The sequence below is a fragment of the Anomaloglossus baeobatrachus genome, chromosome 2 (assembly GCF_048569485.1).
Source record: "Anomaloglossus baeobatrachus isolate aAnoBae1 chromosome 2, aAnoBae1.hap1, whole genome shotgun sequence".
Classification (NCBI taxonomy): domain Eukaryota; kingdom Metazoa; phylum Chordata; class Amphibia; order Anura; family Aromobatidae; genus Anomaloglossus; species Anomaloglossus baeobatrachus.
In genome coordinates, this window is record NC_134354.1 from 421,691,505 (window position 1) to 421,710,533 (window position 19,029).

General features: G+C 47.9%; 1 protein-coding gene and 1 long non-coding RNA gene across 2 annotated transcripts in view; one reads left to right on the top strand and one right to left on the bottom strand.

Annotated features, from left to right (window-relative positions):
* Positions 1-2,517: 2,517 nt before the first annotated feature.
* LOC142291562 (uncharacterized) lies at positions 2,518-17,162 on the bottom strand. The gene is made up of 3 exons (XR_012750508.1): positions 16,997-17,162; positions 3,059-3,181; positions 2,518-2,974 (listed from the first exon to the last, which is right to left on the bottom strand). It is a non-coding gene; the product is annotated as an uncharacterized LOC142291562 (long non-coding RNA).
* Positions 16,885-19,029, top strand: part of NHSL3 (NHS like 3) — a 78,916-nt gene continuing 76,771 nt past the window's right edge. Inside the window, exon 1 of the mRNA XM_075336171.1 lies at positions 16,885-17,582. Within this exon, the coding sequence (XP_075192286.1) occupies positions 17,411-17,582 (172 nt within the window). The 5' untranslated portion in view covers positions 16,885-17,410. The remainder of the gene's footprint in view (positions 17,583-19,029) is intronic.

The following is a 19,029-nucleotide window of genomic DNA, read 5'->3' on the forward strand; positions in this document are numbered from 1 at the left end:
ACTTATATTTTATGTACATTACAGTGAAAAAGTTTTAGGCAAGTGTGCAAAAAAATGCTGCAAAGTAAGAATGCTTTCAAAAATAGGAGTGCAAATAGTTTATTTTTCAAAATTAACAAAATGCAATGTGAGTGAACAAAAGAAATATCTACAGTGCTGGCGAAAAGTATTGGCACCCCTGCAATTCTGTCAGATAATACTCAGTTTCTTCCTGAAAATGATTGCAATCACAAATTCTTTGGTATTATTACCTTCATTTAATTTGTCTTCAATGAAAAAAAAAAAAATTGTCATACAGCCAAATTGGATATAATTCCACACCAAACATAAAAAAGGGGGTGGACAAAAGTATTGGCACTGTTTGAAAAATCATGTGATGCTTCTCTAATTTGTGTAATTAACAGCACCTGTAACTTACCTGTGGCACCTAACAGGTGTTGGCAATAACTAAATCACACTTGCAGCCAGTTGACATGGATTAAAGTTGACTTAACCTCTGTCCTGTGTCCTTGTGTGTACCACATTGAGCATGGAGAAAAGCAAAAAGACCAAAGAACTGTCTGAGGACTTGAGAATCCAAATTGTGAGGACGCATGAGCAATCTCAAGGCTACAAGTCCATCTCCAAAGACCTGAAAGTTCCTGTGTCTACGGTGCATAGTGTCATCAAGAAGTTTAAAGCCCATGGCACTGTGGCTAACCTCCCTAGATGTGGAAGGAAAAGAAAAATTGACGAGAGATTTCAACGCAAGATTGTGCGGATGGTGGATAAAGAACCTCGACTAACATCCAAACAAGTTCAAGCTGCCCTGCAGTCCGAGGGTACAACAGTGTCAACCCGTACTATACATCGGCGTCTGAATAAAAAGGGACTGTATGGTAGGATACCCATTAAGACCCCACTTCTTACCCCGAGACATAAAAAAGCCAGGCTGGAGTTTGCCAAAACTTACCTGAGAAAGCCTAAAACGTTTTGGAAAAATGTTCTCTGGTCAGATGAGACAAAAGTAGAGCTTTTTGGGAAAAGCTATCAACACAGAGTTTACAGGAAAAAAAAAAGAGGCATTCAAAGAAAAGAACACGGTCCCTACAGTCAAACATGGCGGAGGTTCCCTGATGTTTTGGGGTTGCTTTGCTGCCTCTGGCACTGGACTGCTTGACCGTGTGCATGGCATTATGAAGTCTGAAGACTACCAACAAATTTTGCAGCATAATGTAGGGCCCAGTGTGAGAAAACTGGGTCTTCCTCAGAGGTCATGGGTCTTCCAGCAGGACAATGACCAAAAACACACTTAAAAAAGCACTAGAAAATGGTTTGATAGAAAGCACTGGAGACTACCAAAGTGGCCAGCAATGAGTCCAGACCTGAATCCCATAGAACACCTTCAAATCTCAGGGACCTGGAGCAGTTTGTCAAAGAAGAATGGTCTACAATTCTAGCAGAGCATTGTAAGAAACTCATTGACGGTTATCGGAAGTGGTTGTTCGCAGTTATTTTGGCTAAGGATTGTGAAACCAAGTATTAGGCTAAGGGTGCCAATACTTTTGTCTGGCCCATTTTTGGAGTTTTGTGTGAAATGATCAATGATTTGATTTTTGTTTCATTCTCTTTTGTGTTTTTTCATTGAAGACAAATTAAATGAAGATAATAATACCAAAGAATTTGTGATTGCATCATTTTCAAGAAGAAACTGAGTATTATCTGACAGAATTGCAGGGGTGCCAATACTTTTGGCCAGCAGTGTAAGTCAAATCAATATTTGGTGTAATAGCCCTTTGCCTTCAATACAGCATCAAAGCATCAGTTCTTCAAGGTACACTTGCACACAGTTTCTGAAGGTACTCAGCAAGGAGATAATTCCAAACATCTTGGAGGATTAACCACAGATCATCTGGGAATGTAGATTTACTCAAATCCTTCTGTCTACTTATATCATTTCATAGAGAGTCAATGAAGTTAACATCAAGGCTTTCTGGGGGCCATTTCATCACTTCCAGATCTCCCTGTTCTTCTTTTTGTTGACCATAGTTATTAATGGCATCGGCTGTATGCTTAGGGTTGTTTACCTGGTGCTGAGGAAATTTCAAGCCAGTCAGATGTCTCCCTAATGATGTAGCATAATGGATAAGTATCTGCCTGCATTTCTCAAGATTGAGGACAAAATTAATCCTGACCAAATCCCCAACTCCATTTGCTGAAATCTTGCATGGAACTTTCATCAACTTTACTGTTGCCTGTAGACACTAAATACACAGGTATGAAAAATTTGGGTTTATGAAAATTATCTGAAATCCAATGACTGATTCCTATGTTTTCTTATGACATGTTTTAAGAAATCACGTCAATTTGTAACAATCACATATGGATTTTGCACAAAACGCGTGAGAAATTACATACAAGAGGAAGGAGGAAGAAATGTTTTTATTGTAGCCAAAAATGGGCACAATATTATATATATAAATATATTGAACATTCATTCTGCAACTGTATTGGAAATTAATCCTTGCGTTTTTTTCCTTTTCTCTTCAAAGCTTCTATTGATACCTTTTCTCTTATGGAAAGCCTGCAGATCTTCTCTGTGAAGCAGCAGTAGTTCCCCATCATGTTCACGTTACATCTACCTTGGTATCATCAGTCCAACTCCTTAATATCCTCATGAAATCTTTCTCCTTGTTCTTTGCTGACAGCACCAAGGTTTTCAGGAATGTAGTCCACAATGGGATTGTAAAAAATATCACGTTAAATTCATCAGACAACTCAAGGCTTTGAAATTTTTCAGCATGTTCTCCATGATGAACTTAAATATTGGATATTTGTTATTACCTAGAAATTTCTTCACACCTTCTTTAAAAGAATCCCATGCCTTTTTCTCTACAGCTTTCATTTTTGTTGCGAACATGTCGTCCTTCATGAGTTTCCGAATATCCAGACCACAAAAATGTCTTCCTTTAGTTGCTGCAGACAGTCCCTGATACTTGGTACACAGGTAAATAAAAGTCAGTCTATACTTAATGTGTGGTGGTGGGAGGAGAACTTTAGTGGGATCAACTAAGCTTACCACAACTATGTTCTTGAGTCCAGGTTGCAAAGATGTTCTTGTTGGCCATCATTTTTGACGCCAGTGATGAGTCCTCTCCTGGTGGTCCCATTCACACACAAAGCACTTTGTGTATTCTCCTTGCTGCCCAAGAAGCAAAGAGAGAACATTCAGATCTCCACATATTGACCATTCTTGAACCTCATAGTTAAGATTCTTGAGAATAAAGACTAAATTCTCATAGGTTTCCTTCAAATGCACAGAATTCCCTATAGGCACTAAAGCAGACTTGCTGCCATTGTGCAGTAGCAGCTTTCATCCTTTTTTTTGGATAAATCAATAGAGTCTCCACTCGCTCACCTTGTACTCAATGTTACATTTTTCCATCAGCCCAAAAACATCACTGCAATACACTAGAGCATCCTCTTGAGAAAAGTATGGAAGGAATTCCTTTTCATTGCTTCTGTACCATGAAAAACAGGTACAAGGAGCTATCAGGTTATTGAACACCACCACACTATTACACACTGTGACTAAAAAAAATTCTGTCTTTACTGCTTATAACAACCAATCACAGTGTAGATTTCATTTCTTATACTGCTGAGGTAAAATGAAAGATCTGCTATGATTGGATGCTGTGGACACCACCACACTCTTTGAAGCTGGGATAAGAAAATCTTTTCTGCCCTCAGCAGCCAATCACAGCACAGCATCCATTAGTTTCTAACCAATCAAATTATACCAAAGTAATACATCAAAGGTCATGCAAAGGGGTCCAACTATGGTACAAGAAAATGCCTATGGAGTCAGTGTTTGTGCACAAACTGTACGTGATGAAATTTTTCAAGATTTTTACTGAGTTCAACAATTGAAAGTATATAAAAATCACTTCTCACTTTTCAAACAATTTTACCCTTGCAGACCTGTGTTATTGTACTGTTCTCCAGCCCTTTGGCAAATGTACTGCCTTTTGTTATAGACAAATATTTTACATTTTGACTCATCAATAGAGATGAGTGGACCTTTGGAAGTTCAGTTTGGCGGGTTGAGCCAGACTTTAGATAAAGTTCAATTCAATGGAAGTCACTAATTGGGCAGTTTGGGTCTCTGTTCACATGCAGCCGGCCATAAACAGATAACTTCCGAGGCAGGTGGGAGGGGTTTTGTAACACCAGCCTGGTACCACAGTCTCAGAATGGTTGTCATGGACAGGCTAGAGTAAAGTCACTAAGCAGGATCCCGAGAACCCAGAAACCCATTAACCCCTATACAGGGATTTGTAATTAATACAGGGCCCCAGAGATTGCTACCTGTGGAAGGCTGGGTCCAGAGGAGAGTAGACATCAGGCAGGGTCAAACCAGGAGATACAGAAAAGGGACAAAATCGTCAGACAAAAGTGTAGTCAGGAAATCAAGCTGAGGTCAAAACCAGAGATGGCAGCGAGGTACAAAAATGGCAGGCAGAAGGGTAGTCAGAGAGCAGGCAGGGGTCAAAACACGGGAATCAATATTCAGAACAGAGTGAAAACCATAAACAAGCAGGAATACAAAACTATATCTGGCAGCGACCATCAGACAGGAGGGGGAATTAGAAGGGTGTGGTGTCTTCCCATTGGCTGTAGCTGAAAGGTGGAAACTTCAGCTGGAAGACACACGCCACCACAGTCAGCCAGTGGTACTGCATGTCCCAGGGAAACCCAGCTTAGTGGAAGGGTGGAGCCTGTGCCCACCAGAGCCACTAGCACCGACTCCTCCCCTATCACCAGCACTGTCCGCATCAGAAATACGGCGGCGCCTGGTGACCAAAGCAGAGGTTGCAGGACCGGACTCTGGTCGAGACGTGACAGGTTTTCCATTTTTATTTTGTTTGGTGCACACTAGATATGATCATGCTGTTGTTACCCCCAGTGGGAGCCACTCAAACACTGCAAGCGGCTCGCACTGGGCCGAGCACTGAGCATACCTGAGCACAGTGATGCTCACATGAGTGGTTTGCAAATGTAAAGCGCCTGAATTCTGAACCTCAACTGTGTTTTTTTTTTTGTAAAGTCTGTATTTGGTACGAACACTGAACCTTTGCTATGCTCACCTCTACTCATCAATCCACAGCGTCTGCTGCTATTTTTCTGCAAGAGTTCTTACGTTTGTGTGTATAGTTGAGTCAATTTACCTTGATTCCATGTAGTATGGCCTTTTGACCACAATTCTTCCATGAAGACCACTTTTGGCCATACTTATCGAACAGTAGCTTGGTCCCACAGATTGCTGCCAGTTCTGAGTTGATGGCATGGTATCTTCCAATTTTGAAGTATAAAGGCACCGTTACATGCAACGATATATCGCCGGGGTCACGGATTCCGTGACACACATCCGGCATCGTTAGCGACGTCGTTGCGTGTGACACCAACGAACTGCCATTAACGATCAAAAATACTCACCTTATCGTTGATCTTTAACACGTCGTTCATTTTCAAAAAATCGTTGATTGTTGCAGGACGAAGGTTGTTCGTTGTTCCTGAGGCAGCACACATCGCTACGTGTGACACCTCGGGAACGACGAACTACAGCTTACCTGCGGCCGCCGGCAATGAGGAAGGAAGGAGGTAGGCGGGATATTACGGCCGCTCATCTCCGCCCCTCTGCTTCTATTGGGCGGCCGCTTAGTGACGCCGCTGTGACGCTGCACGAACCGCCCCCTTAGAAAGGAGGCAGTTTGCCGGCAACAGCGACGTCGCTAGGCAGGTAAGTCTGTGTGACGGCTCTTAACGATTTTGTGTGCCACGGTCAGCGATTTGCCCGTGCCGCACTAACGACGGGGGCGGGTGCTTTCACCAGCGACATAGCTAGCGATATCGCTGCGTGTAAAGCCCCCTTAAGGCCGGGGCCACACGAGGCATTAGTGGGATGCTCGCATGACACTCGGCTTGTACTGACAGCACAGCAGGAGCCGAGTGTCATGCTAGTATACATGCGACTGACGTCTGACTGTGCAAGCAGACCTCAGCTGCAAGGGCGGGCCGGCACTGAGGAAGGGCGGGCCAGTGCTGAGGAGGGGCGGGCCGGCACGGAGGAGGGGTTGGAGGGATTTCTCTCCCTCTCTCCTCCGTAGCCGGCTATTGCGAATCTTGCTCTGCTCGTGTCGAGTGCAGTGCGATTTTTCTCTCGCCATATACACTTGAATGGGTGCGAGAGAAAAGAGTCTCAGATTACAATCACAGCATGCTGCGATAGTTTTCTCGGTCCGATTAGGGCTGAGAAAATAATTGCTCATGTACGCTGACACACAGGCTAACATTGGTCCGATGGGAATGCGATGTTTTATCGCACTCCACTCACACCGATTTTCTCGCCGTGTGGCTTTCCCTAAGAGCTCAGAGATCGAAAGCACCAACACAACGGGGGGGATAGGGCTTTCCAGCTTATGCGGCCTATAGAAATTCCAAGTGTCAGCCATTGAGAGCACAGCTTCACTATTTCAACATAGGGAGCGGGACCCTGACAGCTTCAGGCCGTAGGGTCACTTAGGAACTTCTACAATTGTGCATGGAGGCAGGCTCCGGACCACTAAGCAGTACCAGTGGGGACGGATACCCGGACAAGCTCCCCCGAGTGGCAGCGGCACCCAGAGATCTGGTGTACTTCTGTGTCAGAGTCTGCTTAATGACTGCGCCAACATCCACACAGCCTGAGTGAGTACACTGCACACTCTGCGTCCTGCCTGCTCACCTGGCCTCCACAACGCTATCTGCCACTCTCATCCAGAGTCCCGGGTTCTCCTCTACCCGTGGAGGGATCACCATCTGGCTGCCCCACTCCATCTCCCCTGAGTACTCCCATCGGTAGCGGCAGTACTCCCCTTACCGCGAACCACGGGTGGCGTCACGAACTATCCCTTGTAAATAACCCCCTTTACATTTGAAGTGGCCATAAGCTTTCAGGTCCGGAGACCCTCGAGCCACAGCAACCCCGGATCCGAGCAGTTCGACTGCTGCAGGGGCTGCACACCTTCAAATTCTTGGCGTCACGAACAGGATCAGACTGGGCCCACTAACTTGGGTGACGTGCGCCTTGAAAAACCTGAACTGTGGTGTTGAAATCTTGTTGCCGCCATTTTCCGCCATTTTGACACCTAAAAAGGACAACTACGCCATCTTCCCCGCCATAAGAGCGTGAAGCTGAAGCTCCGCCCCTCATCCAGAGAGCACAGCCGGAATTGGTAGTGGCCGGACCTGGAAGTTCCCAGCGATCCCCTGCGCTAGAGTGATTGCTAATGAAAACCAAGGGGGAACAGGAAGATGTTCGTGCTGGATGATGGGAGCGCAGCAGCACTACCCCCGCCAGATCATGATGATGCGGATGCAGCGGGCGTTGCTCCGGACGCAGGAGTGGTGGTGCCCGAGGCGGAGGTGGCCGTGGATCAAGTAGTCCCATCTTCCACCGCTGCGGACCCAGATGAGGAGATGGATTCGGGCTGTAGCACCCCAGAGGCGGCCTGGGTTCCGCGCTTTGGGGGGGGACGGCTACCGGACCTCCCTATCAGCACATTCTTGTCGGAAATGCTGATGATGGAGTATGAAGCCTTCATCAGAAGAGGAGCTTCCGGCTGACACCCTTGAAGTCCTGGTACCAATCTGTCGCTGCTGCAGCCTGCCAGGACACTTTGCCCGGGTGTGCTCAGGGAGTGCACAACACCAAGGAACCGGTTCTCAGGAGCCGCAGTGGTAGTTGAACCTGAATAGTTACCCACAAGTTTGTTTAAAAGTTTGAAAAAAGACTGTTTGGACCTGTCACCTTTGTTGAACGTTCTCCAGTGTTATGTTTGAGTGGAGAAGGCCGTCAGGGACCGGTTGCGGGGCCCTTGGTGGAGGGTGACAGGAGAGTTAAGGCTCTAGTGTAGACTGTGTCATCCTTGTTGAACCTTTTTCCAATGCTCCGTTGAAGGTAAAAAAAGCCATCAGGGTCTTGGACGGTGCGGCGCTGGTAGACGGCACCAGGGTCCCTTGATGGAGGTTGGCGCAAAGGGTAACGGCTACCAAGGTTACTCAGGACGGTTACCAGAGTTGTCTTTTGTACCTCCAGGACTTCAACGCTGTCACCAGGGACTGCTAAGGTACTTGGAAAAGGGTGTCCACCAGGATTAGAGGTGGCATCAAGGATCCAGGTTGAAGGGAGAGGAACAATGGGAATGGACTGTCGCAGGAAGGGGCTACAGCAGAGTAGGCTGAGCCACCAACTACCGCTACAACCGGTAGTGTTCCCCGTTGTTCTACCCAAAAGACTCTGAGAGTTTGCAACGTTCAAGTGTATTGCCTCCACTATGAAGGATGAATATTTATGCATAACCTATTATTCTCTTACAGTTTGAAACAAAAATAAAACCTCTGGGTGTCCTGTAGCTCGGGGACGATCTACGTTGGACTAAGGGGGAATGTGACGCCCCTGACTCTATCAGGGTGTCACAGGGAACTGCATCCCTTTCTCTTATGGTGCAGAACTCACCTCCATGGTTCTGGGTTCCTACACACTGGTATTGCTTACATCAGCACTAAAATCCTAACCACATCTCACACCACACCCTGTAAGGCACACCAGTGGGGGGGTCTAGCTGGAAAAGGGCCACCCACCTTGGGGTCAGGCAGACTGGTGGGAGGAAGGAAGAAAGTTGAGAAGTAGCCCTCAGAGAGTGAGGAGCTGAGGGAGTTGTAGCTCCCTGTGTGACCTTGGTTGGATCGCAGACGGTGGTCTGGGACCAGAGGAGTCGGAGACCCGGTCACAGGGTAATTGAGAAGGGTGCACTGACTTAGTTTTGGAGAACGGTCGGCACTGGAGAGTCCAGTAACCGGACCGGTACTGAGCACGGCGGGGTACAGGACCCTAAATCAGGGCGTAGCTTCACGCAACCTGAAAATTCACCTGTGGAGGATAGTCTCTTTATGAACTTCTCCCAAGAGCTCATATATCGAAGGCACCAACACAACGAGGGGGATAGAGCATTCTAGCTTATGCGGCCTACAGATATCCCAAGTATCAGCCATCGAGAGCACAGCTCCGCTATTTCAACATAGGGAGCAGGACCGTGACAGCTTCAGGCCGAAGGGTCACTTAGAAACTTCTACAATTGTGCATGGAGGCAGGCTCCCGACCACTAAGCAGTACCAGTGGGGACGGATACCCAGGCGGCCTCCCCCGAGTTGCAGCGGCACCCAGAGACTTGGTTTAATTCTGTGTCAGAGTATGCTTAATGACTGTGCCAACATCCACACAGCCTGAGTGAGTACACTGCAAACTCTGAGTCCTGCCTGCCCGCATATCCTGCACAACACTATTCGCCACTTATCTCCAGAGTTACAGTGTCTCCCCTACCCGTGGAGGGATCACCAGCTGGCTGCCCCACTCCATCTCCCCCGGGTACTCCCATCGGCAGCGGCGGTACTCCCCTTACCGTGAATCACAGGTGGTGTCACGAACTGTCCCTTGTAACGAACCCCCTTTACATTTGAAGTGGCCGCAAGCCCCCGGGTCCGGAGACCCTCGAGCCACAGCAACCCCGGATCCGAGCAGTTCGACTGCTACAGGGGCGGCACATGTACATTCTTGTCCTGTGGGTGTTCTCACTCTGTGCAATGTATATTCTCGTCATGTGGGTGCTCTCGCTCTGTGCAGTGTGTATAGTCTCGTCTTGTGGGTACTCTCGCTCTGTGCAATGTGTATATTATCGTCCTGTGGGTGCTCTTGCTCTGTGCAGTGTGTATATGTGACGCCCTGGCAAAACCAGCTAGTCACACAATAGGCCCTCGCATAACACCTTCCCTCACCTAGGTCACATACAGCCGACCTGAAACCCTAGTCACCCCCCTCAGAGCAAGACAGGCACACCAGTGTGCAGGACCAGGCGGTTAGGGAACGCCCACCTAGGGGTCTAGACAGCCCGGGGCGGGAAAATAAACACATTAAGTTGTAGTTCAAGTTGAGAGGAGTGGAGGCTGGAGCTAGGTGTAGCTCCAGCGGAGGAGAAGTTCAAGTTGAACGGTGCCAGGGTCGGAGCCCTAGTACCTTGGCTAGGTGGCAGACGGTGGTCTCCGTCATCAGGAAATGGGAAGACGTCTTGGCAGATCCGAGGAGGACCGGGACAGGGTTGGAGCCCGCCGGTACCGACACCGGAGACCCAACCAGAAATCGTGCACGGAGGGGGTACTCGGACCCTGAAGCCAGGACCGGAACGAACAGCCTAGCTAATCAACTGATTGAGGGCAGGATTACAGGTCTTGTCCCAACCAAAGTTCCAAAAGCAGACAACCACCCACAGAGAGGGATAGGGCGACCGCCAGGGCCCATAGATCCCACGGGTCAGCATCAGCGGGTACAACTCCTCAGGCACACAGAAAGCCGGGAGCGGACTCCCGTGTTCCATACCGTGAAGTCCAAACACACAACCACAACCAGTGCAGAGGAAGAGACGGCGACCACCAGCCCGGGTGGGGGACCAGAGTACAACCGGCCACAGTGGCCAGTGACCAGCACCTTGTTTTACCAAAAGACTCGTGTGATTCATTTACTTGTGAGTAACCAAACATCCCCTGGTACAGCTGGGCGCGCAAGCCCCTGCCATCGCCATACCCTGCACAGAGACACTGGGCCCCGGGGCAACCATCCCTACCCACGGAGGGGTTAACATCCGGCTGCCATTACATCTTCCCCGGGTATCCCACAACAGCAGTGGTGATGTCCCACTTCACCACACACCGTGGGCGGCGTCACAAACCGAATACGGTCAAGGCCGTACAGCTACGTCCCCATTTTCATTCCGCGTGCCCGCGTGACCCCCGGGTCCGGAGAATCCCTCGAGCCACACAGCAGGATCCGAGCAGCATCGGCTGCTGGCACGGGGGCGGCACATATATTCTCGTCCTGTGGGTGTTCTCACTCTGTGCAGTGTATATTCTTGTCCTATGGGTGCTCTCGCACTGTACAGTGTACACTGTGTGCAAAATTATTAGGCAAATGAGTATTTTGATTCCATGATAATTTTTATACATGTTGTCCTACTCCAAGCTGTATAGGTTTGAGAGCCAACTACCAATTAAGTAAATCAGGGGATGTGCATCTCTGTAATGAGGAGGGGTGTAGTGTAATGACATCAACAACCTATATAAGGTGTGCTTAATTATTAGGCAACTTCCTTTCCTTTGGCAAAATGGGTCAGAAGAGTGATTTGACGGGCTCTGAAAAGTCCAAAATTGTGAGATGTCTTGCAGAGGGATGCGGCAGTCTTGAAATTGCCAAATTTTTGAAGCATGATCACCGAACAATCAAGCATTTCATGGCAAATAACCAACAGGGTTGCAAGAAGCGTGTTGGGCAAAAAAGGCACAAAATAACTGCCCATGAATTGAGGAAAATTAAGCGTGAAGCTGCCAAGATGCCATTTGCCACCAGTTTGCCCATATTTCAGAGCTGCAACGTTACTGGACTATCAGGCTATGTGTCCACGTTGCTTTTTACCTGCTTTTTACCTGCTTTTTTGCTGCTTTTTCAACTGCAGCGTTTAATGGCAAAATAGATGTGTTCTGCTTTTCAAGCAAAGTCTATGGGAATTTTGGGTTTCTTGTGCCCACTATGCAGTTCAAACTGCAGCCTTTTTCTGGCAGAAATTTGGACAAAAACTCAGCTTTGTAGTGCAAAACCCAAACGGCAAAAACAATTGACCTGCAATTGTTTTTGCCATTTGCGTTTTGAACTGCAAAGCAGAGTTTTTGACCAAATTTCTGCCAGAAAAAGGCTGCAGTTTGAACTGCATAGTGGGCACAAGAAACCCAAATTCCCATAGACTTTGCTTGAAAAGCTGAACACAACCATTTTGCCATTAAACGCTGCAGTTGAAAAAGCAGCAAAAAAGCAAGTAAAAACCAGGTAAAAAGCAACGTGGACACATAGCCTCAAAAAGCACAAGGTGTGCCATACTCAGGGACATGGCCAAGCTAAGGAAGGCTGAAAAACGACCACCTTTGAACAAGAAACATAAGATAAAACATCAAGACTGGGCCAAGAAATATCTTAAGACTGATTTTTCAAAGGTTTTATGGACTGATGAAATGAGAGTGACTCTTGATGGGCCAGATGGATGAGCCAGAGGCTAGATCAGAAAAGGGCAGAGAGCTCCACTCCAACTCAGAGGCCAGCAAGGTGGAGGTGGGGTACTGGTATGGGCTGGTATCATCAAAGATGAACTTTTAGGACCTTTTCAGGTTGAGCATGGAGTGAAGCTCAACTCCCAGACCTACTGCCAGTTTCTGGAAGACAACTTCTTCAAGCAGTGGTACAGGAAGAAGTCGGTATCGTTCAAGAAAAACATGATTTTCACACAGGACAATGCTCCATCACATGCATCCAACTACTCCACAGCGTGGCTGGCCAGTAAAGGTCTAAAAGATGAAAAAATGACATGGTCCCTTGTTCACCTGATTTGAACCCCACAGAGAACCTGTGGTCCCTCATAAAATGTGAGATCTACAGGGAGGGAAGACTGTACACCTTTCGGAACAGTGTCTGGGAGGCTGTGGTGGCTGCTGCACGCAATGTTGATCGCAAACAAATAAAGCCACTGACAGAATCTATGGATGGTAGGTTGTTGAGTGTCATCAGAAAGAAAGGTGGCTATATTGGTCACTAATTTTTTGGGGCTTTGTTTTTGCATGTCAGAAATGTTTATTTCTAAATGTTGTGCAGTTATATTGGTTTACCTGGTGAAAATAAACAAGTGAGATGGGAATATATTTGGTTTTTATTAAGTTGCCTAATAATTCTGCACAGTAATAGTTACCTGCACAAACAGATATCCTCCTAAAAAAGCCAAATCTAGAAAAAAAACACTCCAACTTCCAAAAATATTAAGCTTTGATATTTATGAGTCTTTTGGGTTGATTGAGAACATAGTTGTTGATCAATAATAAAAAAATCCTCTAAAATACAACTTGCCTAATAATTCTGCAGTGTATGGTGATGTCCTGTGGGTGCTCTCACTCTGTGCAGTGTGTATATTCTTGTCTTGTTGGTGCTCTTGCTCTGTGCAGAGTATATTCTCATCATGTGGATGCTTCAGCTCTGTGCAGTGTATACTCTCGTCCTGTGGGTGCTCTTGCTGTATATAGTGTATATTTTCATCCTGTTGGTGCTCTCACTCTGTGCAATGTATATTATCGTACTGTAGGTGCTCTCTTTCTGTGCAGTGTACATTCTTGTCCTGTGGGTGCTCTCGCTGTGTACAGTGTATATTCTCATCCTGTAAGTGCTCTCCTTCTGTGCAGTGTATCCTCTTGGCAATGTGAGGCTGTGTACAGTGTATATTCTCCTCCTGGCTCAGTGAGGCTGTGTGCAGTGTATATTCTTCTGCTGGCTCAGTGAGGCTGTGTACAGTGTATATTCTCCTGCTGGCTCAGTGAGGCTGTGTACAGTGTATATTCTCCTGCTGGCTCAGTGAGGCTGTGTACAGTGTATATTCTCCTGCTGGCTCAGTGAGGCTGTGTACAGGGTATATTCTCCCCCTGGCTCTATGAGGCTGTGTATAGTGTATATTCTCCTCCTGGCTCTGAGAGGCTGTGTACAGTGTATATTCTCCTCCTGGCTCTGTGAGGCTGTGTACAGTGAGAAACCAAGGAAAAAAAATGGTGAAAACATACCCTGCTGTAACTAAATAAAAGCATAGTGCATATAAACATAGGGTACATAGTAAACACTGTTTTTTGATCAAAAAAAGCATAAAGCTGTAAGTGCTCTCCTTCTGTGCAGTGTATCCTCTTGGCAATGTGAGGCTGTGTACAGTGTATATTCTCCTCCTGGCTCAGTGAGGCTGTGTGCAGTGTATATTCTTCTGCTGGCTCAGTGAGGCTGTGTACAGTGTATATTCTCCTACTGGCTCAGTGAGGCTGTGTATAGTGTAAATTGTCTTCCTGGCTGAGTGAGGCTGTGTACAGTGTATATTACCTCCTGGCTGTGTGAGGCTGTGTACAGTGTATATTCTCCTCCTGGCTCTGTGAGGCTGTGTACAGTGAGAAACCAAGGAAAAAAAATGGTGAAAACATACCCTGCTGTAACTAAATAAAAGCATAGTGCATATAAACATAGGGTACATAGTAAACACTGTTTTTTGATCAAAAAAAGCATAAAGCTATCCCACCAACGCCAAGGTGTACCCAGTTGGGATGCACAGAATGAAATGCCCAGCTCACTGAGAAGGGGGCCACACCCTATTTGTACTGAATACAAAAAAAAAAACAAAAAACTACATAAAAACAAAAAAAGTGAGCTGGAGTATGAGATGATACACATGGAGCTTGTGAGCTCATGTTCACACTGGCCATAAGACAAAGAGAAACCAAGGAAAAAAAATGGTGAGCTGGGCATTTCATTCTGTGCATCCCCTGTGTGTCCTGTTGGGACCCGGTCACTCTCAGCCCTTAGCCATATTGAGGCCTATTTTAGACCCATGGTAAGGTTTTAATATTAGAGAGTGTAGGTACTATCCCAACTGGGTACACCTTGGCGTTGGTGGGATAGCTTTATGCTTTTTTTGATCAAAAAACAGTGTTTACTAAGTACCCTATGTTTATATGCACTATGCTTTTATTTAGTTACAGCAGGGTATGTTTTCACAATTTTTTTTCCTTGGTTTCCTTGGTTTCTCTTTGTCTTATGGCCAGTGTGAACATGAGCTCACAAGCTCCATGTGTATCATCTCATACTCCAGCTCACTTTTTTGTTTTTATGTAGGCTGTGTACAGTGTATATTCTCCTCCTGTGTCAGTGAGGCTGTGTACAGTGTATATTCTCCTCCTGGCTCTGTGAGGCTGTGTACAGTGTATATTCTCCTCATGGCTCTGTGAGGCTGTGTACAGTGTATATTCTCCTCCTGGATCTGTGAGGCTGTGTACAGTGTATATTCTCCTCCTGGCTCTGTGAGGCTGTGTACAGTGTATATTCTCCTCCTGGCTCTGTGAGGCTGTGTACAGTGTATACTCTCCTCCTGGCTCAGTGAGGCTGTGTACAGTGTATATTCTCCTCCTGGCTCTGTGAGGCTGTGTACAGTGTATATTCTCCTCATGGCTCTGTGAGGCTGTGTACAGTGTATATTCTCCTCCTGGATCTGTGAGGCTGTGTACAGTGTATATTCTCCTCCTGGCTCTGTGAGGCTGTGTACAGTGTATACTCTCCTCCTGGCTCAGTGAGGCTGTGTACAGTGTATATTCTCCTGCTGGCTCTGTGAAGCTGTGTGCAGTGTATAGTCTCCTCCTGGCTCTGTGTGGCTGTGTACAGTGTATATTTTCCTCCTGGCTCTGTGAGGCTGTGTACAGTGTATATTCTCCTCCTGGCTCTGTGAGGCTGTGTACAGTGTATATTCTCCTCCTGGCTCTGTGAGGCTGTGTACAGTGTAAATTCTCCTCCTGGCTCAGTGAGGCTGTGTACAGTGTATATTCTCCTCATTGCTCTGTGAGGCTGTATAAAGTGTATATTCTCCTCATGGCTCAGTGAGACTGTGTACAGTGTATATTCTCCTCCTGGCTCTGTGAGGCTGTGTACAGTGTATATTCTCCTCCTGTGTCAGTGAGGCTGTGTACAGTGTATATTCTCCTCATTGCTCTGTGAGGCTGTGTAAAGTGTATATTCTCCTCCTGGCTCTGTGAGGCTGTGTACAGTGTATATTCTCCTCCTGGCTCCGTGAGGCTGTGTACAGTGTATACTCTCCTCCTGGCTCAGTGAGGCTGTGTACAGTGTATATTCTCCTCCTGGCTCTGTGAGGCTGTGTACAGTGTATATTTTCCTCATGGCTCTGTGAGGCTGTGTACAGTGTATATTCCCTCCTGGCTCAGTGAGGCTGTGTACAGTGTGTATTCACTCCTGGCTCAGTCAGGCTGTGTACAGTGTATATTCTCCTCATTGCTCTGTGAGGCTGTGTACAGTGTATATTCCCTGCTGGCTCAGTGAGGCTGTGTACAGTGTATATTCTGGCTCTGTGAGGCTGTGTACAATGTATATTTCCTCCGGGCTCAGTGAGGCTGTGTACAGTGTATATTCCCTCCTGACTCAGTGAGGCTGTGTACAGTGTATATTCTCCTCATGGCTCTGTGAGGCTGTGTACAGTGTATATTCCCTCCTGACTCAGTGAGGCTGTGTACAGTGTATATTCTCCTCATGGCTCTGTGAGGCTGTGTACAGTGTATATTCCCTCCTGGCTCTGTACAGTGTATATTCTGGCTATGTGAGGCTGTGTACAGTGTATATTCCCTCCTGGCTCAGTGAGGCTGTGTACAGTGTGTATTCTGGCTCTGGCTCAGTGAGGCTGTGTACAGTGTATATTCTCGTCATTGCTCTGTGAGGCTGTGTACAGTGTATATTCCCTGCTGGCTCAGTGAGGCTGTGTACAGTGTATATTCTGGCTCTGTGAGGCTGTGTACAGTGTATATTCCCTCCTGCCTCTGTGAGGTTGTGTACAGTGTATATTCCCTCCTGGCTCAGTGAGGCTGTGTACAGTGTATATTCCCTCCTGGCTCAGTGAGGCTGTGTACAGTGTATATTCCCTCCTGGCTCAGTGAGGCTGTGTACAGTGTATATTCCCTCCTGGCTCAGTGAGGCTGTGTACAGTGTGTATTCTGGCTCTGGCTGTGTGCATCCATGTGTCCAGCCCTCCCGGCGCCTCACAATAGCTCTATTCTCTCATGTAGCTGGAAGCAATTTTAGAACAAGCCCAATGTTATGACAACGGGTCGTGTTTACTGAGGGAGGAGCGTGGACACAATGGGTTAATAGGACACTGCCCTAGTCTGGCCGCACTGGTCCTACATGGCGCGCACATGGGGGCTACCGGCATGTACCACCCTGTATGGCACAAGTAGTGAGCCCAGAGTCCCCGGGGTATATGCACAGTACTGTAGGAGCAGGTGTAACGGTAAAGCACACGGCTCATACCGAGGGCACAGAGCGGGCACCTGTCGCCTCTGCTGCAGGGAAGCCCTCGTCAGGGCGGGAGACCGGTGCCCGGGGGTGGAGGAGCGCCATAGTCAGCAGTGCGCGGTGGGTGGCGCGGGCCTGCCGTCCCAGGCTCGGTGTCCCCGGTGTCCCAGGTGTGCCGGCTCCGCCTCTGGGGCTGGAATGCGGAAGCTCTGGAAGGAGGAGCCCGCAGAGAGGCAGCGGGGAGACAGGCAGACAGCCCGGGACACTGTGGGCATCCGGGACCGGTGCTGCCATTCCACAGGGGATACCATCCGTGCCCGGGCACGTGGAGTACAACACAGCGCGGAGGGAGCCGCCCGCATGTGCACTGGGCACCAGATGGAGCAGCCTGGCAGTCCTGCTGGCACCATGCCCCCCACCTTGTGAGCCATGTCTACCCAAACCGCCCTCATCCCAGACCACGACCCCGCGCCCCCGGTGCAAGACCTGGGCGCCATAGAGCCCAAGAAGAAGAAGCACAAGCCTGGATCTCTGCGGAGGGCACTGAGCTGGCTACGGGGGCGCAAGAAGAAGAAGCCAGAGGTCAAGCAGGAGGGCAAAGGTGAGAGAAGGGGGTGGTGGGCACAATCTGACCCTATGCTTCCATATGGACCTGTGCATTGGCAAGTCCTAGTATGGACTATGTGCCAGGCAAACCTGGGCATGATCCTGTGTGACCATTGCCCTATACCCTGTATATACATCGCTATATCTCCTCTGCATGTGCCCAGCAGGCTTCTGTACGTTCTGCAGAGTTGGTGCCAGGCCTCAGCCCATACCCAGAGAGTGCCAGGCAAACCTGGGCACGATCCTGTGCCATCATTGCCCTATACCCTGTATATACATCGCTATCGCTCCTCTGTATGTGCCCAGCAGGCTTCTGTAAGTTCTGCAGAGTTGGTGCCAGGCCTCAGCCCATACCCAGAGAGTGCCAGGCAAACCTGGGCACGATCCTGTGCCATCATTGCCCTATACCCTGTATATACATCGCTATCGCTCCTCTGTATGTGCCCAGCAGGCTTCTGTAAGTTCTGCAGAGTTGGTGCCAGGCCACAGCCCATACCCAGAAAGTGCCAGGCAAACCTGGGCACGATCCTGTGCCATCATTGCCCTATACCTTGTATATACATTGCTAGATCTCCTCTGTGGCCAGCAGGCTTCTGTAAGTTCTGCAGAGTTCCTGCCAGGCCTCAGCCCATACCCCAGAGAGTGCCAGGCCCTGAGAGTGTGCCAGGCCTGCCAGCAGGCTCCATGTAAGCTGGCATGGGGAAAGTGACAAGTACATTGAATGTATCTTTAGTTTCTGATCTGTATATTTCCATATGTATATCGTATACACTTGATGCTGCCAGTAATGCCAGTCACTGACCAGTCTGTGAACTTGGCATCAGTTACATAAACACTTTATAGGAATGCATGTAACTGGGTGGCAATAAAATGGCGGTGTATTATTGCAGATGAGTCAGTGATTGTGAAATGACTAATGGCTGAGGGTTCTCGCCACGACTTGACCCTTTTTGCAGTGAGGTATATTGCATAGTGCGGTGACGTCACATTTGTGCCATGTTACGTCACACGGGCCACCCTGGCATACATTGGTTTGTGTTATCACTTTCTCCGCACATCGCACAATATTGCCACATCGCTGTACAGCAGAGCGCGGCGACGTCCAAGCATTCAGCTAGCGTATATACAGATATTAATAACCTGATACGAGACTCCTATTACTGAGAAGTATGGCTACCTAAGGCTATACAGGCCCACGGTCAGGCTTGTACACGCTCATCTGCGTGCTGCTATATACAAGGCTGTGAGTTGGGCCGAGACATGTTATGTGCGCTCATAATCTTGCCGGATATACATTCTTCTTCTGTAGACAGCGAGTTTCCAATATAAAGATCATATCCCGCCAAAATGACAAGTCTCCAGCGAGTGCGAGTCCTTGAGCTGTCCTCACTATTCAGCCATTACTTCTCTGTTCTGCGGGAGGTGAATGACAACTATGGGTC